This window comes from Sylvia atricapilla, chromosome 9 (genome assembly GCF_009819655.1).
Source record: "Sylvia atricapilla isolate bSylAtr1 chromosome 9, bSylAtr1.pri, whole genome shotgun sequence".
NCBI classification, from domain to species: domain Eukaryota; kingdom Metazoa; phylum Chordata; class Aves; order Passeriformes; family Sylviidae; genus Sylvia; species Sylvia atricapilla.
Genome location: NC_089148.1, coordinates 5636152 through 5650323, shown reverse-complemented (window position 1 = coordinate 5650323; position 14172 = coordinate 5636152). Strand labels below are relative to the sequence as shown.

General features: G+C 43.9%; 1 protein-coding gene across 1 annotated transcript in view; it reads right to left on the bottom strand.

Annotated features, from left to right (window-relative positions):
* Positions 1-14172, bottom strand: part of HMCN1 (hemicentin 1) — a 170972-nt gene that overhangs the window by 74340 nt on the left and 82460 nt on the right. Inside the window, exons 28-38 of the mRNA XM_066324684.1 lie at positions 14024-14171; positions 13453-13579; positions 12352-12506; positions 10114-10392; positions 9051-9332; positions 8017-8125; positions 7281-7450; positions 6826-6980; positions 5997-6120; positions 4593-4694; positions 2752-2904 (exon numbers count right to left, since the gene is read on the bottom strand). Coding sequence (XP_066180781.1) covers positions 2752-2904; positions 4593-4694; positions 5997-6120; positions 6826-6980; positions 7281-7450; positions 8017-8125; positions 9051-9332; positions 10114-10392; positions 12352-12506; positions 13453-13579; positions 14024-14171 — 1804 coding nt within the window. The remainder of the gene's footprint in view (positions 1-2751; positions 2905-4592; positions 4695-5996; positions 6121-6825; positions 6981-7280; positions 7451-8016; positions 8126-9050; positions 9333-10113; positions 10393-12351; positions 12507-13452; positions 13580-14023; position 14172) is intronic.

The following is a 14172-nucleotide window of genomic DNA, read 5'->3' as shown; positions in this document are numbered from 1 at the left end:
GAAAGACTTTAGGAGTGGTGGGGATTAATGAAAGGAGTTTACCATATAAACCACATGAAGCAAATCCATACACAGAGTGATAAACTGGCCTGGCAGAGCATATGGAAACATTTACCAGATTAGACAGGAAAACATCTGCCTTTTTGATGACACAAAACATTGCAATGGAACATCTAAAGCACTTACTCAAGGCACACAGTCTAGCAAATGTTGTAGAGCTCTGGTAGAAAGAGAGATGAGAATCATTGAAAAAAGGAAGATGCTCCATGTACTACAAGAATCAATACTATTCTATTTGCTCCTACCACTAATAACTTAGGGATAAAATTTAAAAGTCAGTGTCAGATGAAAACTTAACACTTAAAGTCACTCCTGCAAAGAGACAAGATGGTGTGAGCTACTCACACATATCACCCTGTGTGAGGGGAGATAACATGTACAAAATTCTGCACTGAAAAAAAAAGATTCATTAATGAATTTAGGAATCTCTAAGAGTCTGTAATGCAGGTTGTGCCTGCTCCATCTCTGAAAATGTCCAAGGCCAGGCTGGCCAGGGCTTGGAACAACCTGGCACAGTGGAAGATGTCCCTGCCCGTGGCAGGGGGTGAACTGGATGGGCTTTAAGGTCCCTTCCAACCCAAACCATTCCATGATTCTGTGATACTCACTCATACATCTATTTCAATAATAGCAGTCAAGGCTGAAAAAAGGCACAGGATTTTATAATTTTTTCATCTTTTCCCTACACACAGAGTTCCTCCTATTGCAGTCCAATGACAAATATTGTTCTCAAATGCCTGAGAAAGCTATAGTGAGGAGAAAGAAGTGAAAAAAATTAATACAATGAAATCTTATGAATTCTAACTAAACTAGAATTCCACCTGCTTCCTTGAGTTGGCCTGCCTGGTTCCATTCAGTGTTAAGCCTGCAGCATCAAGCATTGTTTTTAATGCCAACAAGATCTGATAACACTATTAACAACAGAAATTGTGAGTCAGACCAGTAGTTGACCAAGGCAGGTGCTCACAGAAATCTAGAGCAGCCTTTCCATAAATGCAGCACAACTTTCAGTACCTGGCATTTGAGCCTGCTCTCCATTAAGGAGTCATTGCTTCCACTGGTAAAAAGGGCAAAACCTTTAAGTTTTGTCTTCTCAAACTCATAAACTCTAAGGACAGTGGATGATAAACCTGTGGATGGTGAATTCCAGCACCTTTTTACTGTCAACCTGGCAGGACACCAGCTGAATGAAGTAGGTTCATAGACAGGAGTTTGTTGCAATTAGTTCCTTTGACGCCGTTAGCTGTGGCTTCACATCCATATACTCTGTCCTAGAAGAGGAAGTTCTATGTCCCCTCTAGATGGTGAAGTCAGAAAATTTTAGTTTCCTAGAAAACTCTGAACATGTTTGCTGCAATTCCACCACCCGTGAAAAGATGCACATGTACTGAGGGGTTATTTTCCATTTAACTAGAATAATGACCTTAGCTCTAAGGATTTCCTGAGAATTAATCACTGGGTGGGGTTAATTACCTTTGACTGTGTCTTGTGCCATCAGTTTTTCCCATGATGGTCATTAAATTAATGGAAACACACTGTCCAGATCATTAATTAACATTAATAGGAACTATATACTGGGTGTGCATCTTATCTGAGCCAAATTTGGGCCACACTTTTGCATGGAAGACTCCCACAGAAAACCAGCTACATGCACATGCACGTATCAAAGATAAGAATTTGGATTATGACCACATCCAAAAGCCACTGAAATTACTGGCAAAGCTCCAGCTGGGCTTTTGCTCAGGTGTCTCATGTCAGCAAACACCCACACTTCCACTTCATCTTCTTAGATGCAGCATATCTTTCTTTAAAACTCTTGGATCATGAAAGAACATTTGATCTGTGCCCTTTGTCTACTGTAAGCTTCAAAGTCATCTACAACAAACTCCAGCAACTGCCAGGCCCTCCAAACTGCTCAAGTGATCCCTTAAACAAAAGACCTCTTCCACAAATTCATTCTTACTAGAAATGCCTTCCCTTGGCACATTTTCCACATTCAAAATACCTATTCAAATGTATGAAGAGAATAGTGAAGAGCATGGAGTGCCAGGACAAGGGGGGGATGTTCTCCCACTGCCAGAGAGCAGGGTTAGATGGGATATTGGGAAGGAATTCCTGGCTGTGAGGGTAGTGATGGCCCTGGAATGGAATTCCCAGAGAGGCTCTGGCTGCCCCTCCCTGGATCCCTGAGGTGTCCCAGGCCATTCTGGATGGATCTTGGAGCAACCTGGGATAGTGGAAGGTGTCCCTATGGCAGGGACTGGCACTGGATGGGTTTTAAGGTCCCTTCCACCCCAAACCACCCTGGGATTCTGTGACCACGTGATGAGTGACACCAAGTCTGTTAAGCAGGCTGGAAAAGGATGAAAGCAAAGGTGGAGCTTGCATGTATTATTCCTAAGTGTCACAGTACTAGGCAAGAGGAAACAGCCTCAAGTTGTGCTGGGGGTAGAGAGGTTAATTTGGCTATTAGGACAAGTTTCTTCATGGATAGGGTGGTCAGACACTGGCACAGCTGCCCGGGGCAGTGGTGGTGTCCCCAGTCCTGGAGGGATTTAAAAGCCATGTGCATGTAGCACTTGGGGACATGGGTCAGTGCTGACCTTGGCAACAGCGGGGGAACAGTTGGGCTCAGCGCTCAGAAGCATTTCCCAAGCTCCAGGAGCGCCAGTCCCGTGGTTGTGCACTCACCATGGACCTGGAGGCTGTAGAGCAGCTCGGCTGTGCCCGCGGCGTTGGCAGCCAGGCACCTGTAGAGGCCGGAGTCGGCCACCTGCACGGCCTGGATGTGCAGCACCTGTCCCCTGTCACCCAGCGCCCGCCCGTCCTTGGACCACGACACGGCTGTGGGGGAGCAACGGGGACACATCAGGGACAGCCCCCACAGACATGGGGCACAGAGCTGCCACACTGGCCTTCACACACACACCAACCTCTAATGGTCAGCTGCACTCTTAATTGTGATTAAGAACAATAAAATGTAACAGAGAATTAGGAAATAGGAAGATTTGTACAAAATACTGGCTATGCCCCACAATTCAACAGGAAATCTGACATGATCATCCAGCCCCCCCATGTGTTTATGGAAAAGTGTTCTGAAATTGAGACATTGTCACACTAAGCAAATTACAGGAAATTTATTTATACAAAGGTGAAGAGCAGCTGTTTAAAACCACACAAAAATATGAAGGCAACCTTGCCCACAGCAGGGGGATGGAATGGGATGAGCTTTCATGTCCCTTCCAACCCAAACCATCCAGGATACTATAATACAGGGAATCTAATCCAGGCATTCTATTATGTATATCAAACTTTTTCATCTTTCACCCTAAATTATTACTACCTGGGATAAAGAATCAAAACATTAGCAACTAAATCAAAGTGCAACTGGCAGGTCAAAAAACTGAAAATAAAGAGCAGAAAACTCGGTGTTACTGGAGAAAAAATACATATAGGAAGTTGACAACCAAGAAAATCTGCAGATTTTGCATCTCAGCCAAAAGATGGCACCATTCATCAGGAGAATGGGGTCACTGAGGTTCTGCTGGCACCACTTCACTATTCAGATGAAATTACAGCTTGTGGAAGGATTATCTGTAATACCCAAGGGGTACTGGGGAAAGAATCACACCCACTAAGTGCTCTGGCCTGACTGATAGACAAGACTTGCACACTGCTTCTCTTTTCCTGACTCATGTTGTATCTTGACAATAGGATGTGCCATGGCATCACAACACGGGTGACCAAATTCTTCTTATTAATAAATCATCTGTAATCCATAATTTTAATTGGTTGTTCAAAAATAACTGAAAATTTGGAGGATAAAAGGAGAAAAAACTTAAAAGAAGTGCAAAATAGATACAAAATTCCTGTGCTTTTATAACATTTTACTTCCTCAATATTTTAGGGTTTTTTATATAAGTATAAATTATTCTACAAAATAATACTTCACTCTGAATTAGTTCTTAAAAAGGCAGAAAAGGAGAAGCTGGATGCACATCTGAAATACAGTAATACCTTTCTTCTGGAAATGTTGCTATATTCAACATGAGAATAATTTGCTATATTAGATATAAATTCTTAGTAACTACTCCCTATGTTTTGCTCTACAATAATTAATACAGCAAAGTGGTCTCATAATAATAGGTCTTTTTGTATCTTAGCAGGTAACAAAAACCACACATTAAAAAAGTTCTAGTCACAGGACTCAATCCATGAAGTATCTCAAATACTGAACTGACAGGAGACAGAAGTGAATGTGTTTGAAGCTCATGCAGCAGAAATTAAACAGTGCTCTTGCCTGGGCATCACAAGGGAATAGATTATCCTTGTGATGTGTTTTCATTCATTTATCAGTGGGGATCACTGAATTCCTCAATCCTTCCTCCATGTCCATACATTGGCATTTCCCACCAGTTTCTAGCTGGTTTAAAATCACACAATTAGCTCCCCATTCAACATATCCATTACTTTCCAAAGACATATGGAATTGAAACCCTTTATGAGATGTTCCCCAAGGTACACATGGATACCTGGCAGAGGGTTCCCAGATGCTCTGCATTCAAGATGGACTGGATTATTCACCACCACTGTTTCATTTAATATTTTTCCTGCATCTTCCAGACTGGGTGGTTCTGGGAAAAGACAAAAGCAGCAGGTTTTCATTAATTCAGCCATGCAGTTAGCAGAGCATCCAATCACAAAGTCATCTACCCTCAGAGAAACTTTGGGCAATGAGTTGCACAAGCTTCAAAGTGCTGCGTGATCAAGGAATTTCTCCAGAAAGTTAATCTCTGAAATGGGAATACTCTCTAATTATATAAGCTCAATAGTGGTAAGAGGAATAAAACATTATTTTTGTTAATTTTAATTTTTTTTGGGAAAAACAGAACTTGAAGTAGATTTGTGAGTAATGGGCACACAACACAGAACAGCAATTCTTTCTTGTGGCAAGCTTCTCTCACATCACCTGGTGATAGCAAACTGAGTGGAGTAGACAGCTTTTACCTCCCTGAAGCTCCAAAATCTGAAACACGACAGAAATGCTAGATAATGATTCTCTGAACATGAAAACTGACAGCAAAGCAGAGCTTTATGAGCCTGGGACTTACACTGAAATTAGTTGTGATGCAATTATCACAGCCTGAATGTGGCTTCTCTTTCCAAGCCCCATCCACAGAGACTCTGCAACCTCTCCTCACTTCAGTTCAACATTTTCCAATTACTAGCTTGGTTTGGCAATAAAAGTCAACGTAGCCATACTCTGTGAGAATATTGCCACAGTCTATTCCTGCACCTCATGAGGATTCCCACACCTCCTTTGAGGACTGGGTCACATAAGCAATGCACAACACTTCGTGACCACTTCTGAGCCAAATATATGTAAATTATGGTGAGAGCATTTATTAAATTCACATGCAAATGTAAGCTTCTTGAGTTTCCCTGATTCTTTTTATACTGTTTTCAGCTGCAAAAGAAATTTCCTTTTAAACAGGCTGAAAAATCTCCTCACAAGAAAATGTATCTTTCTCAAAAAAGTAAGTCCTGTAAAAATTTCCCATTCCCCATGCTCATGGGGAATACCAATATTCACAAAAAGCTTGGATGAAATTAGTCATGCCAGTGGAGAGTATCACACATTGATTCACAAACACAGAGTACCCTTCTGAGGGGTGGGTTAGCAGGAATGTGTTTGGCTTTTTGGGATACCTCTGAGCAGCAGAACTACCTGGAAGGACATTCATCCATTCATTTCTATGCCCTTTGCCATTAGAGAGAGGCCAAACTCTACAAAAGCCCGGTTTTGCCCTCACTCCTTACTAAAGGCACGTGACAGAGAAAGAGAAGTGAGAGGTGGATGTGCAGAGCCAGGAGAAAAGCAGAGGCAGGTGAGCCCAGGTGTGAGGCAGCACAGACAGCCCCGTGTGGCGCATTACCGTGCACGTGGAGCCGGGTGTGCTGCTGGGCCTCCCCTGCAGCGTTGGTGGCCACGCAGGTGTAGAGGGCAGCATCTCCAGGCAGGGCCTTGTCGAGCTGCAGGACACGGCCCGAGGCCTCCAGCTGTTCCCAAACACAGAGAGGAGCGTGTGACACCGCTGCCCGTGTGACACCGCTGCCCGCAGCAGACGTGGCTGGGCTCGTCCCCTCCCAGCCCAGCTCGTGGAACCAGGACACTGCTGGGTCAGAGGTTTCAGTGTCCCCAGGAGCTGTACAGGTGTGAGGAGAGCCGGCTGGAGAGGGGCAGGCAGGCAGAGGAGACTGCAGGCAAGGTGCCCAACACTGCTCCAGCCATGGGAAATCCAAGCCACTGCAAGCACTCATCCCAGGAACATGCGAGCACCGGGGAGGGCTCTTCATGGAAAGACAGGATTTCACCAGGAGAAGGGAATTACAGGTAGCTGCTGCAACGATTACAGAACAGCTCGGCTAATCCCACCTCACAGGGACAAGTGGCTAGAGTCACTTCACAATCAGCAGATAACCATCTGATCTTGAAAGGCAAAGTACAACTGGAAGGAAACAAATTCTGATTTTCCAGTCATGGACTCTCCTGATATGAAGTGTCTAGTGGGATTCAGTCTACTGAAGACTGCCATTACCTGAGACACCACCCTAATCAGGTAGAAAGCCCCTCACTCTGCAGGATGGATCGTAAGCACTTCTGTATCACAGTGTGAGGGAAGCAAAAGGAAAAGAAGCACTAACATGTACAGTTTACAGCAATTATCCTTCATGGTTTGGATCCCATAAAAGAATCATGCTTACTCTGATATTTCCCCTGGCTGTGTTTACTGGCTGTCCATCTTTTAACCAGGTGATGGAAGGGCTGGGGATGCCACTGGCGATGCACTGCAGTGTCACAGGCTTGTGGAGCACAACTGCTCTCTCGGAAGGCCCAGCCGATTTTATGGTTGGAGGAACTGCAAAAAGCACCAGAAACAAAAATGATGCCTCATTCAAACATGTACATTTAAATATACAGGAGCAGTATCCCAGAGGTAAGTGCAGCTTTACTTCTACTTCCAGATCTAGTGGAAGGTGTCCCTGCCATGGCTGCTGTCCAACCCAAACCATTCTATGATTCTATATCATCTAATCTCCTCTTCAAGTTTTTCAACCTGCTAATGCAAATAAACATTTATAGAAAGTTTGAGCATCTCCTTGCCAACACTTTGAAAGAAAAGCAGTCTGCTGCTTCTCCCCCACCTTGATTAACCTACCATGCACTGTAACATCAAATTCCTTCTCATATTCCCCCGCCTTGTTTGCAGCCACACATTTATAGCGGCCGCTGTCTGACACTTGGGCTTGAGAGATGACAAGTTTCTGTCCATTTAGTAAGACCTTGTGTCCAGTCTCCTCTCCGACTGACTGACCATCTTTGAACCACCTACCAAAAAGAAAGTTCCATTTCAGTTGTCAGTGAAAGTAAAATCAACAACAATCTTAAAGCATGCACAATTCCATTAAACAGAATGCCTCAGTAACTGTTTGCACTTCTAGGGAAGTCTGGAAGTGTCAGGTTGTATTCCCCTTGTGTGAGTGCCATGGACTGAAGGGTTTATCAGATGGGAGTATTGGGGAACAGCCACTAAAGACAGTCTCAGGAAGGTGACAGCAGATACCAACAGAGGCAGAGGAACCTCCAAAGCAAAAGCAATCAGAGGTGTTAGAAAAAAAGGGCACATTAAGTTGCATTAGCAAAGGACTTAAAAGTTTTGTCTGCTCTTGTTTTCTATCCTCATTTCCAGGATATGGATATTGGTACAAAAGCTGAAAGTACTTTAAAATGAAATCCTGATGTTGCCAAGTGAGTGCCTGATGGTGCTATCAGTGGAGCCAGGAGTTTGTCCTTTACTCATTAAACACCAGTGATTAACACAGGTGGCTCAAAGCTTACCTAACCAACCAGCAGATTTATTTGTATTCTTCCTACTGTCATACCAGTGCCCTTACGTGATAGTTGGTGAGGGCGTCCCTCTCGCTGAACAATCCAGCTCCAAAGGGCTGTGGAGAATCACAATGTGGCCCAAGAGCTCATCCCCACCTTCCACAAATGGTGGCACTGCAAGAGAGAAAAATCCACCAACAGAAACCTTTACGCATCAGAAATATCCAACAAGTTTCTCTCAAACAGCACTGTTAAACACACATTATGAACCACTGTTCCTTTTTGAAGGGAAACATCTGCCCAGTGACATTTTGTGGCTTCAAATCACTGTTCTTTTTCACTATTTTTTTTGTTTGGTTGGGTTTTTCAGATTCTGTCAGAAGAACCATGTGAATGGGTGGGAAGGGCTTTTAGCACCCTCTGTAAGCAGAAGAAAACAAAGATGCAGAGGATCCTCCTCCAGGTCCTCATCACCCTGTCTCCTCCTCTCTGGCAAGGAAGCAGTGCCAAACAGCTCCTCCACTATGAGGACCAGTGATATTTACCAGCAGAATGGATGCTCCATATCTGCATTCAGTATTATGTTCAACTGAGGCAAACGTAAAAATCAGTTCTTTACAGTTCTCTTCCATGTCAGGAGAAGACCTCAAGACATTCAGAAGGGACTGCTGAGATACAGACTGTGGTAATGGATTCAAGGTATACAGGAAAAAAAAAGTATTTTTTTCAGTATAAGGTTCAAAACTTGCACAACACAACTCAAATTCAGAGAAAGATGTCTTCTCCCAGAGGCAACTAGTAAGCAATATTTTTAATGGATTTCTGTGATTTTCTTCTCTGAAGACAAGTAAAAAAAATTTTAGAGATTACTGAGAATTACGTTTGCACATGCACAAAAATGCTTCAAGAACTAACATGCAGGTACAGGTCTTCAACCGTCCTGTAGCCCTGGACAGAAAAGCTGTGAAACGCCCAGGTTCAGCTAGAGCATGATTAACTAGTCTTAATATATTAATACCAACAAAAATAACCCCATAGGTTTAATGGAACTTTTCCATCTTAGGTTTACGGGAACCTGATAAATCTGCAGTTCACACACCTAAGATTTCAACGTCATACTTGATTTCTTGTTCTCCAGCTATGCTTGTGGCCACGCACCAATACTGGCCCTGGTCAGCCTCGACGGCATTCACGATCTCCAGCTGCTTTCCCCCAGCCAGGACACGGAGCTTGTCACTTGCTTTCACAGGAACCCTGTCTTTTAACCACGTCAGGAGAGGGGGAGGGTTGCCAGCAGCATTGCACTCCAACGTCAGGGAATTCCCAGCAACCACCTGCCTGCTCCGGGCTGTGTCAGCATCACCCTCAATTATGGGAGGGACTGCAGAAAGGAAGAAATATATTGCAAGCCATTAATTCTGTAGCCAGAAAACGTTTTAAGAGAAAATGTTTTTTTTCCACCCATTCTGGCTCCATCTGCCATCGTGTCACACACAATTTCATGTGAAAATTTGCTGCTGGGGCAAGGCAAGGCAGAGAAGTCAAATGATGTAGCTCAAAATTGACCAGCTGTATGAAACTGGGGATATGTAGTACTTTGAGAGGCAAGAACTAGACAAAAAGGACTTAAAGAAGTACACTGAAGATTTCACCCAGAGTGAGTCTTTCAATTAAGTGCTGTTTAACATGCAGATATGAGATAGACAATGGATATACATGGAAAAGAAACAGCTGAGTAGAAGAAAGCATGGTACCAAGGCCAGGGAAGGGAAGGCAGGGTTAACTGGGGTATTGGGAAACAATTCTTCCCTGTGAGCGTGGGGAGGCCCTGGCACAGGGTGCCCAGAGAAGCTGTGGCTGCCCCTGGATCCCTGGAAGTGTCCAAAGCCAGGCTGGATGGAGCTTGGAGCAAATCTGGGCTAGTGGAAGGTGTCCCTGCCCATGGCAGGGGTGGCACTGGATGGGCTTTAAGGTCCCTTTCAACCCACACCATTTTATGACTCCACGAACTCAAGAGCTGTTGGAGAGTCCCATAAAGCAGAGGGTCTAAATCTCCCTCTACACAGCCCTGCCAATGGAGGCCAGAATTTAATCACAGCCACTGCCAGGCTGCAGAGGCAGCAAACCTCTTCCACAGCTGTCCTGCAGGAGCTGTCCCTCACCATAGACATCCACGTGGAAGAGCTTCTCCGCAGCCCCCGCGGCGCTGCTGACACGACACGAGTACTGGGCAGAGTCTGACACCTGTGCCCGTGGGATCTGCAGGAACTGCCCTCTGTCCACGTACAGAGCCTGGGGGCTGGAAATCACACGCTGCCCATCCTTGTACCAGGTGATGGTGGGCACAGGGATCCCCTTGGCTTCACATTCCAGATTGATCAGGTTGTTGAGGAGCACCGATACCTCTGTGGTAATGTTTCCTCCCTTAATACTGGGGGGGACTAGTTCAAAAGACAAAACAACAACATTAGAGCCTTAGACTACAAATATGTGCAGATTTAAACAGAACATTTGAATGCTGTAAGAATGAAATATCTTCATCAGCCTTCCAAACCCTTCCTGCTGTGTTTTGTTTTGTTCTTTGCCCAGCAGAGCTCTTCTATTACCTCTACAGTCCTTCAAGGCACATAGGGTGGAAAGCATGAAGAAAACACAACAAAAAGCCCACCAGGCTCTAACATGTGTCAGATTAGGACAGCTGGGCCTCCGTGCCTCCTGCAATGCATTTGGGCAGCCCTCTTCCTTGTCTCCAAAGAGCCAGCAGTCCCTGGATGCCTTGGGAGATGCATCCTCCCAGCAAGGATCCTGCTGTTGAAAATAGCAAACGCACCCAAGAACCTCCACAACGGCAGTGGGAACTGCTCCGTGCTCCAAACTTTTGAGGATGAAGTCAGTTACTTTGAGACTAAGTATGAGCTTAACAGTCTTGCTTTATGCTCCTATTTTTGAAGCTTTTTGGCCCATAGTCATTTCCCTTGCTCTCTAGGCAGCAGGACTCGGATTTTTCTAGCAAACAAGCTCTTGTGTAAATCAGCCAATATAAAGAGTCCGTAAATCTCTATAGAAGCAATAAAAACACAGCGCAATTGGCAACGACTAAATTTATGGCTGCTGAAAGGACCAGACACATCTGGCAGACACATTGACTCCTCTGCTGCCAAACATGCTCAGTACATCCACGGATTCCTCTGACTTCCATAGTGGTCACTGAAAACACCACTGCAGAAATGTAAAGCAAAGTGTCTATGAATGGATGATTCCCTACCTGAGACAGGTCCTGCAGTTATCAAACCACAATAAAATATTTACTAATTAAACGGTTTTTGTCTCAAAAACCCCAAATCCACTGAATATGCTGAAACACACCCAGTTCAAAGGCGACTGAATTTCTCTATTAGAGATGAGGAATGGTTTTAATATGATGTTTTGGGAAAATATCAAAGCCAAAAGCATGGCTAAACAGCTAAAACAAAGTAAGAACTAGCAAGAATTAGCACTGAGGTTCCTCACTTACTCTGGGCTTCTGTTTGTCCAGCCAGGACTAATGAGAAATGTAAAAGTAAAGGGAAGTCCCATTCTGCTATCACAAATTCACCTTCCCTGAAGAACCTGAAATAAATCTACTCATCTGTGAGGATTTTATCTGTGAGGAAGCCATTTTATTCTTCTAATCTCAGAACAGCCATAATCCCCTGCAAGTCCTCCCAGCATTCTCTTTGTTCCTGACAGAAAAAGGTCTCACCATGACTGGTGTGCAGCCACATTCTTGTGCCTGTGGGCGCTCTGTGCTTCAGAAACGCCCCAGATGAGAGAAATAATGCACATTAAATTCACAGAATCTCACACAGTGTTCAGGAACAAATCCATTGCAAGGGAGGACTTGAGAGCTAACAGACTCAAATCCCTACCCTTCACACTCCAGGCACAAGAGTTTCTGAGTCCCATGAAGCACAGGGTGTATCCTGGCACCAGGTTAAGAAAAGTAAGACCAAATGTGTATTAAAATCCAATCTTATTAATTTTCTCCTCCCTATGACAGACCAAAACAATAAAGACAATGTGGTAATAAAAATTCAGTTGAAACTAACAGCAGAATTTGAGGACACCCTTCAAGATTTTTTGCCATCACAAATTAGAAAAAGAAGCCTATAAACAGCATTTCAAGGTGTTTTTCCAAGCCTGCAAAGACTATGTCCATACATAACTTGATACACACAAGTACTCAAAAGGGTCATTTTGTGAACACATGATTATTAAATTAAGTTTACACACAAATTAAGTTTACACACAAATTTTGTGGTATCAGAGAATTTGCGTTTCCCTGAGTATCTCCATTAAAAAAAGAAACCTTAGGAGTGAAACAAGAGGATCTTCTGGGATCAGGCATTCCATAAACTTACCGTGGACAACGAGCCTGACCTCCTTCACCTGTTTGCCAGCAGTGTTGGTGGCACTGCACTGGTAGCGACCCTTGTCAACCCTGCGAGCGCTCTTGATGTGGAGAACTTGGTCCCTGTCCAGGAGCTCAATATTGGGATCACCCAAAAACAAAGGCCTGAAACAGAGACCATTTTGTTTCACAGAATTCTGCCCCCACCCTTTCAGCATTAATTGAAACTGACAATCAGAGGAAGAGGTCCTCTGGTGGCAGTAATTGTACCATTCTAGAGTGTCATTTAGCACTTATTTAATTAATCACAAGAACCACCATGCAGCGACAACTCTACTGCTAACTTCTAAAAGAAATCAAACCACAAAAAGTACTTTTCTCAGACCTCCGGGATGCCAGCATCAGAGCCAGAGTTGCATGCCTGACCTCAGCTCTTTTTCCTAGTTTATTTAGTCATGCCAGGCCCTTGCTGGTAGCAAAATGTCAGCAACTACACAGGAACAACATATCCATAGCAAAGAGTAAGGAATTGTCACAGCAGAGTATCTGAGTCCTGACCAAAGCCTATACTGAACTACATTGTTAAACACCAAAAACACTCAGCCAAGCTGGGTTTTCAGCTAGTATTAAAGAACTCTTCTCCTGGTGTGCTTTCCTGGAAGATGAGGAATGGAAAACATGCAGGCAATAAATGCTTTCAAACCTTTACTATATATATGTAGATACAACCTTTCAAACTTTAAATGTATATATGCACAAGACATTAGCCAGCAAAGCCTGTGATACAAGTTCTGTCTACCAGTGAAAAAACCATCTCATCTAAACAACTACATGTTAACTAATGATGTGTATTAAATAATCCAGGTAGAATATATCACAGAATAAACTCAAATAAATGGTTCTGCTTATCTGCTCTGCAAGTGCCAATAATGAGTGAGTTTGGAAAGAAAAGTGGGATGTTAAATTGTGAATTAAGAATTTACCACCTCACACCACCCCAAATTCTGATGCCACTAAGTTAACACTAAGTAGTTAAACACTGCACCTCCTTCCTCTCTGCTCTGGGGGAGGAAGAGCCAGACATAAATCACAAAAGCTGCAATATACTCACTTGCCATCCTTGAACCAGTGAATGTCAGGAACAGGGAAGCCTTTGGCTCTGCATTCCAGATGGATTTCATGGTTGAGGATGACTGTCACTTCACCAGGGGTACTGGCACCTAATATGCTCGGTGGAACTTTAAAAAGACAAACGTTAAGGAAGGACAGGTATTTATCCAGGGAAGCTGTGCTCTGAAGGGAATGCAGCAGTGGACCCCACTATTCCCTTGACACACCTTTAGTGTTTACTGCAGAGGGAATTCTGCAGATCACAACAGCCTTCCACATCTGCACTGGTGAACTGTACCTGGGAACACCCCTATGTCACACTGCACACCCCAAATACAGAACACAGCACCAAAGCCCAGAAATCTAAAGCAACATTTTGTCTGTGTTGCTCCAAGAATGGCAAAGTTTAAGCACTCAGTGCTTCAGCATCCAATAATTCATGGGCAGTGAGTGGAAGAATCTATTTATAATGAGTTGAAATTTACTGGGTTCTTAAACACTAGCTGTTTTTCCCATCACCAGCTAAAACCCAAACCAAACAAAAAAATCAACCCCAAAGGCATGGAACTAACCAAGTATATGGAGGTTAAACAGCTTCTCAGAACTTCCTGCTACGTTTATGGCTTTGCATGAATACTGTCCTGCGTCCTCAGTAGTAGCTTTCAGGAGCTTCAGTATCTTCCCATTGTGCAAAATCTGAAGAGCACTGCTTTCCACAACC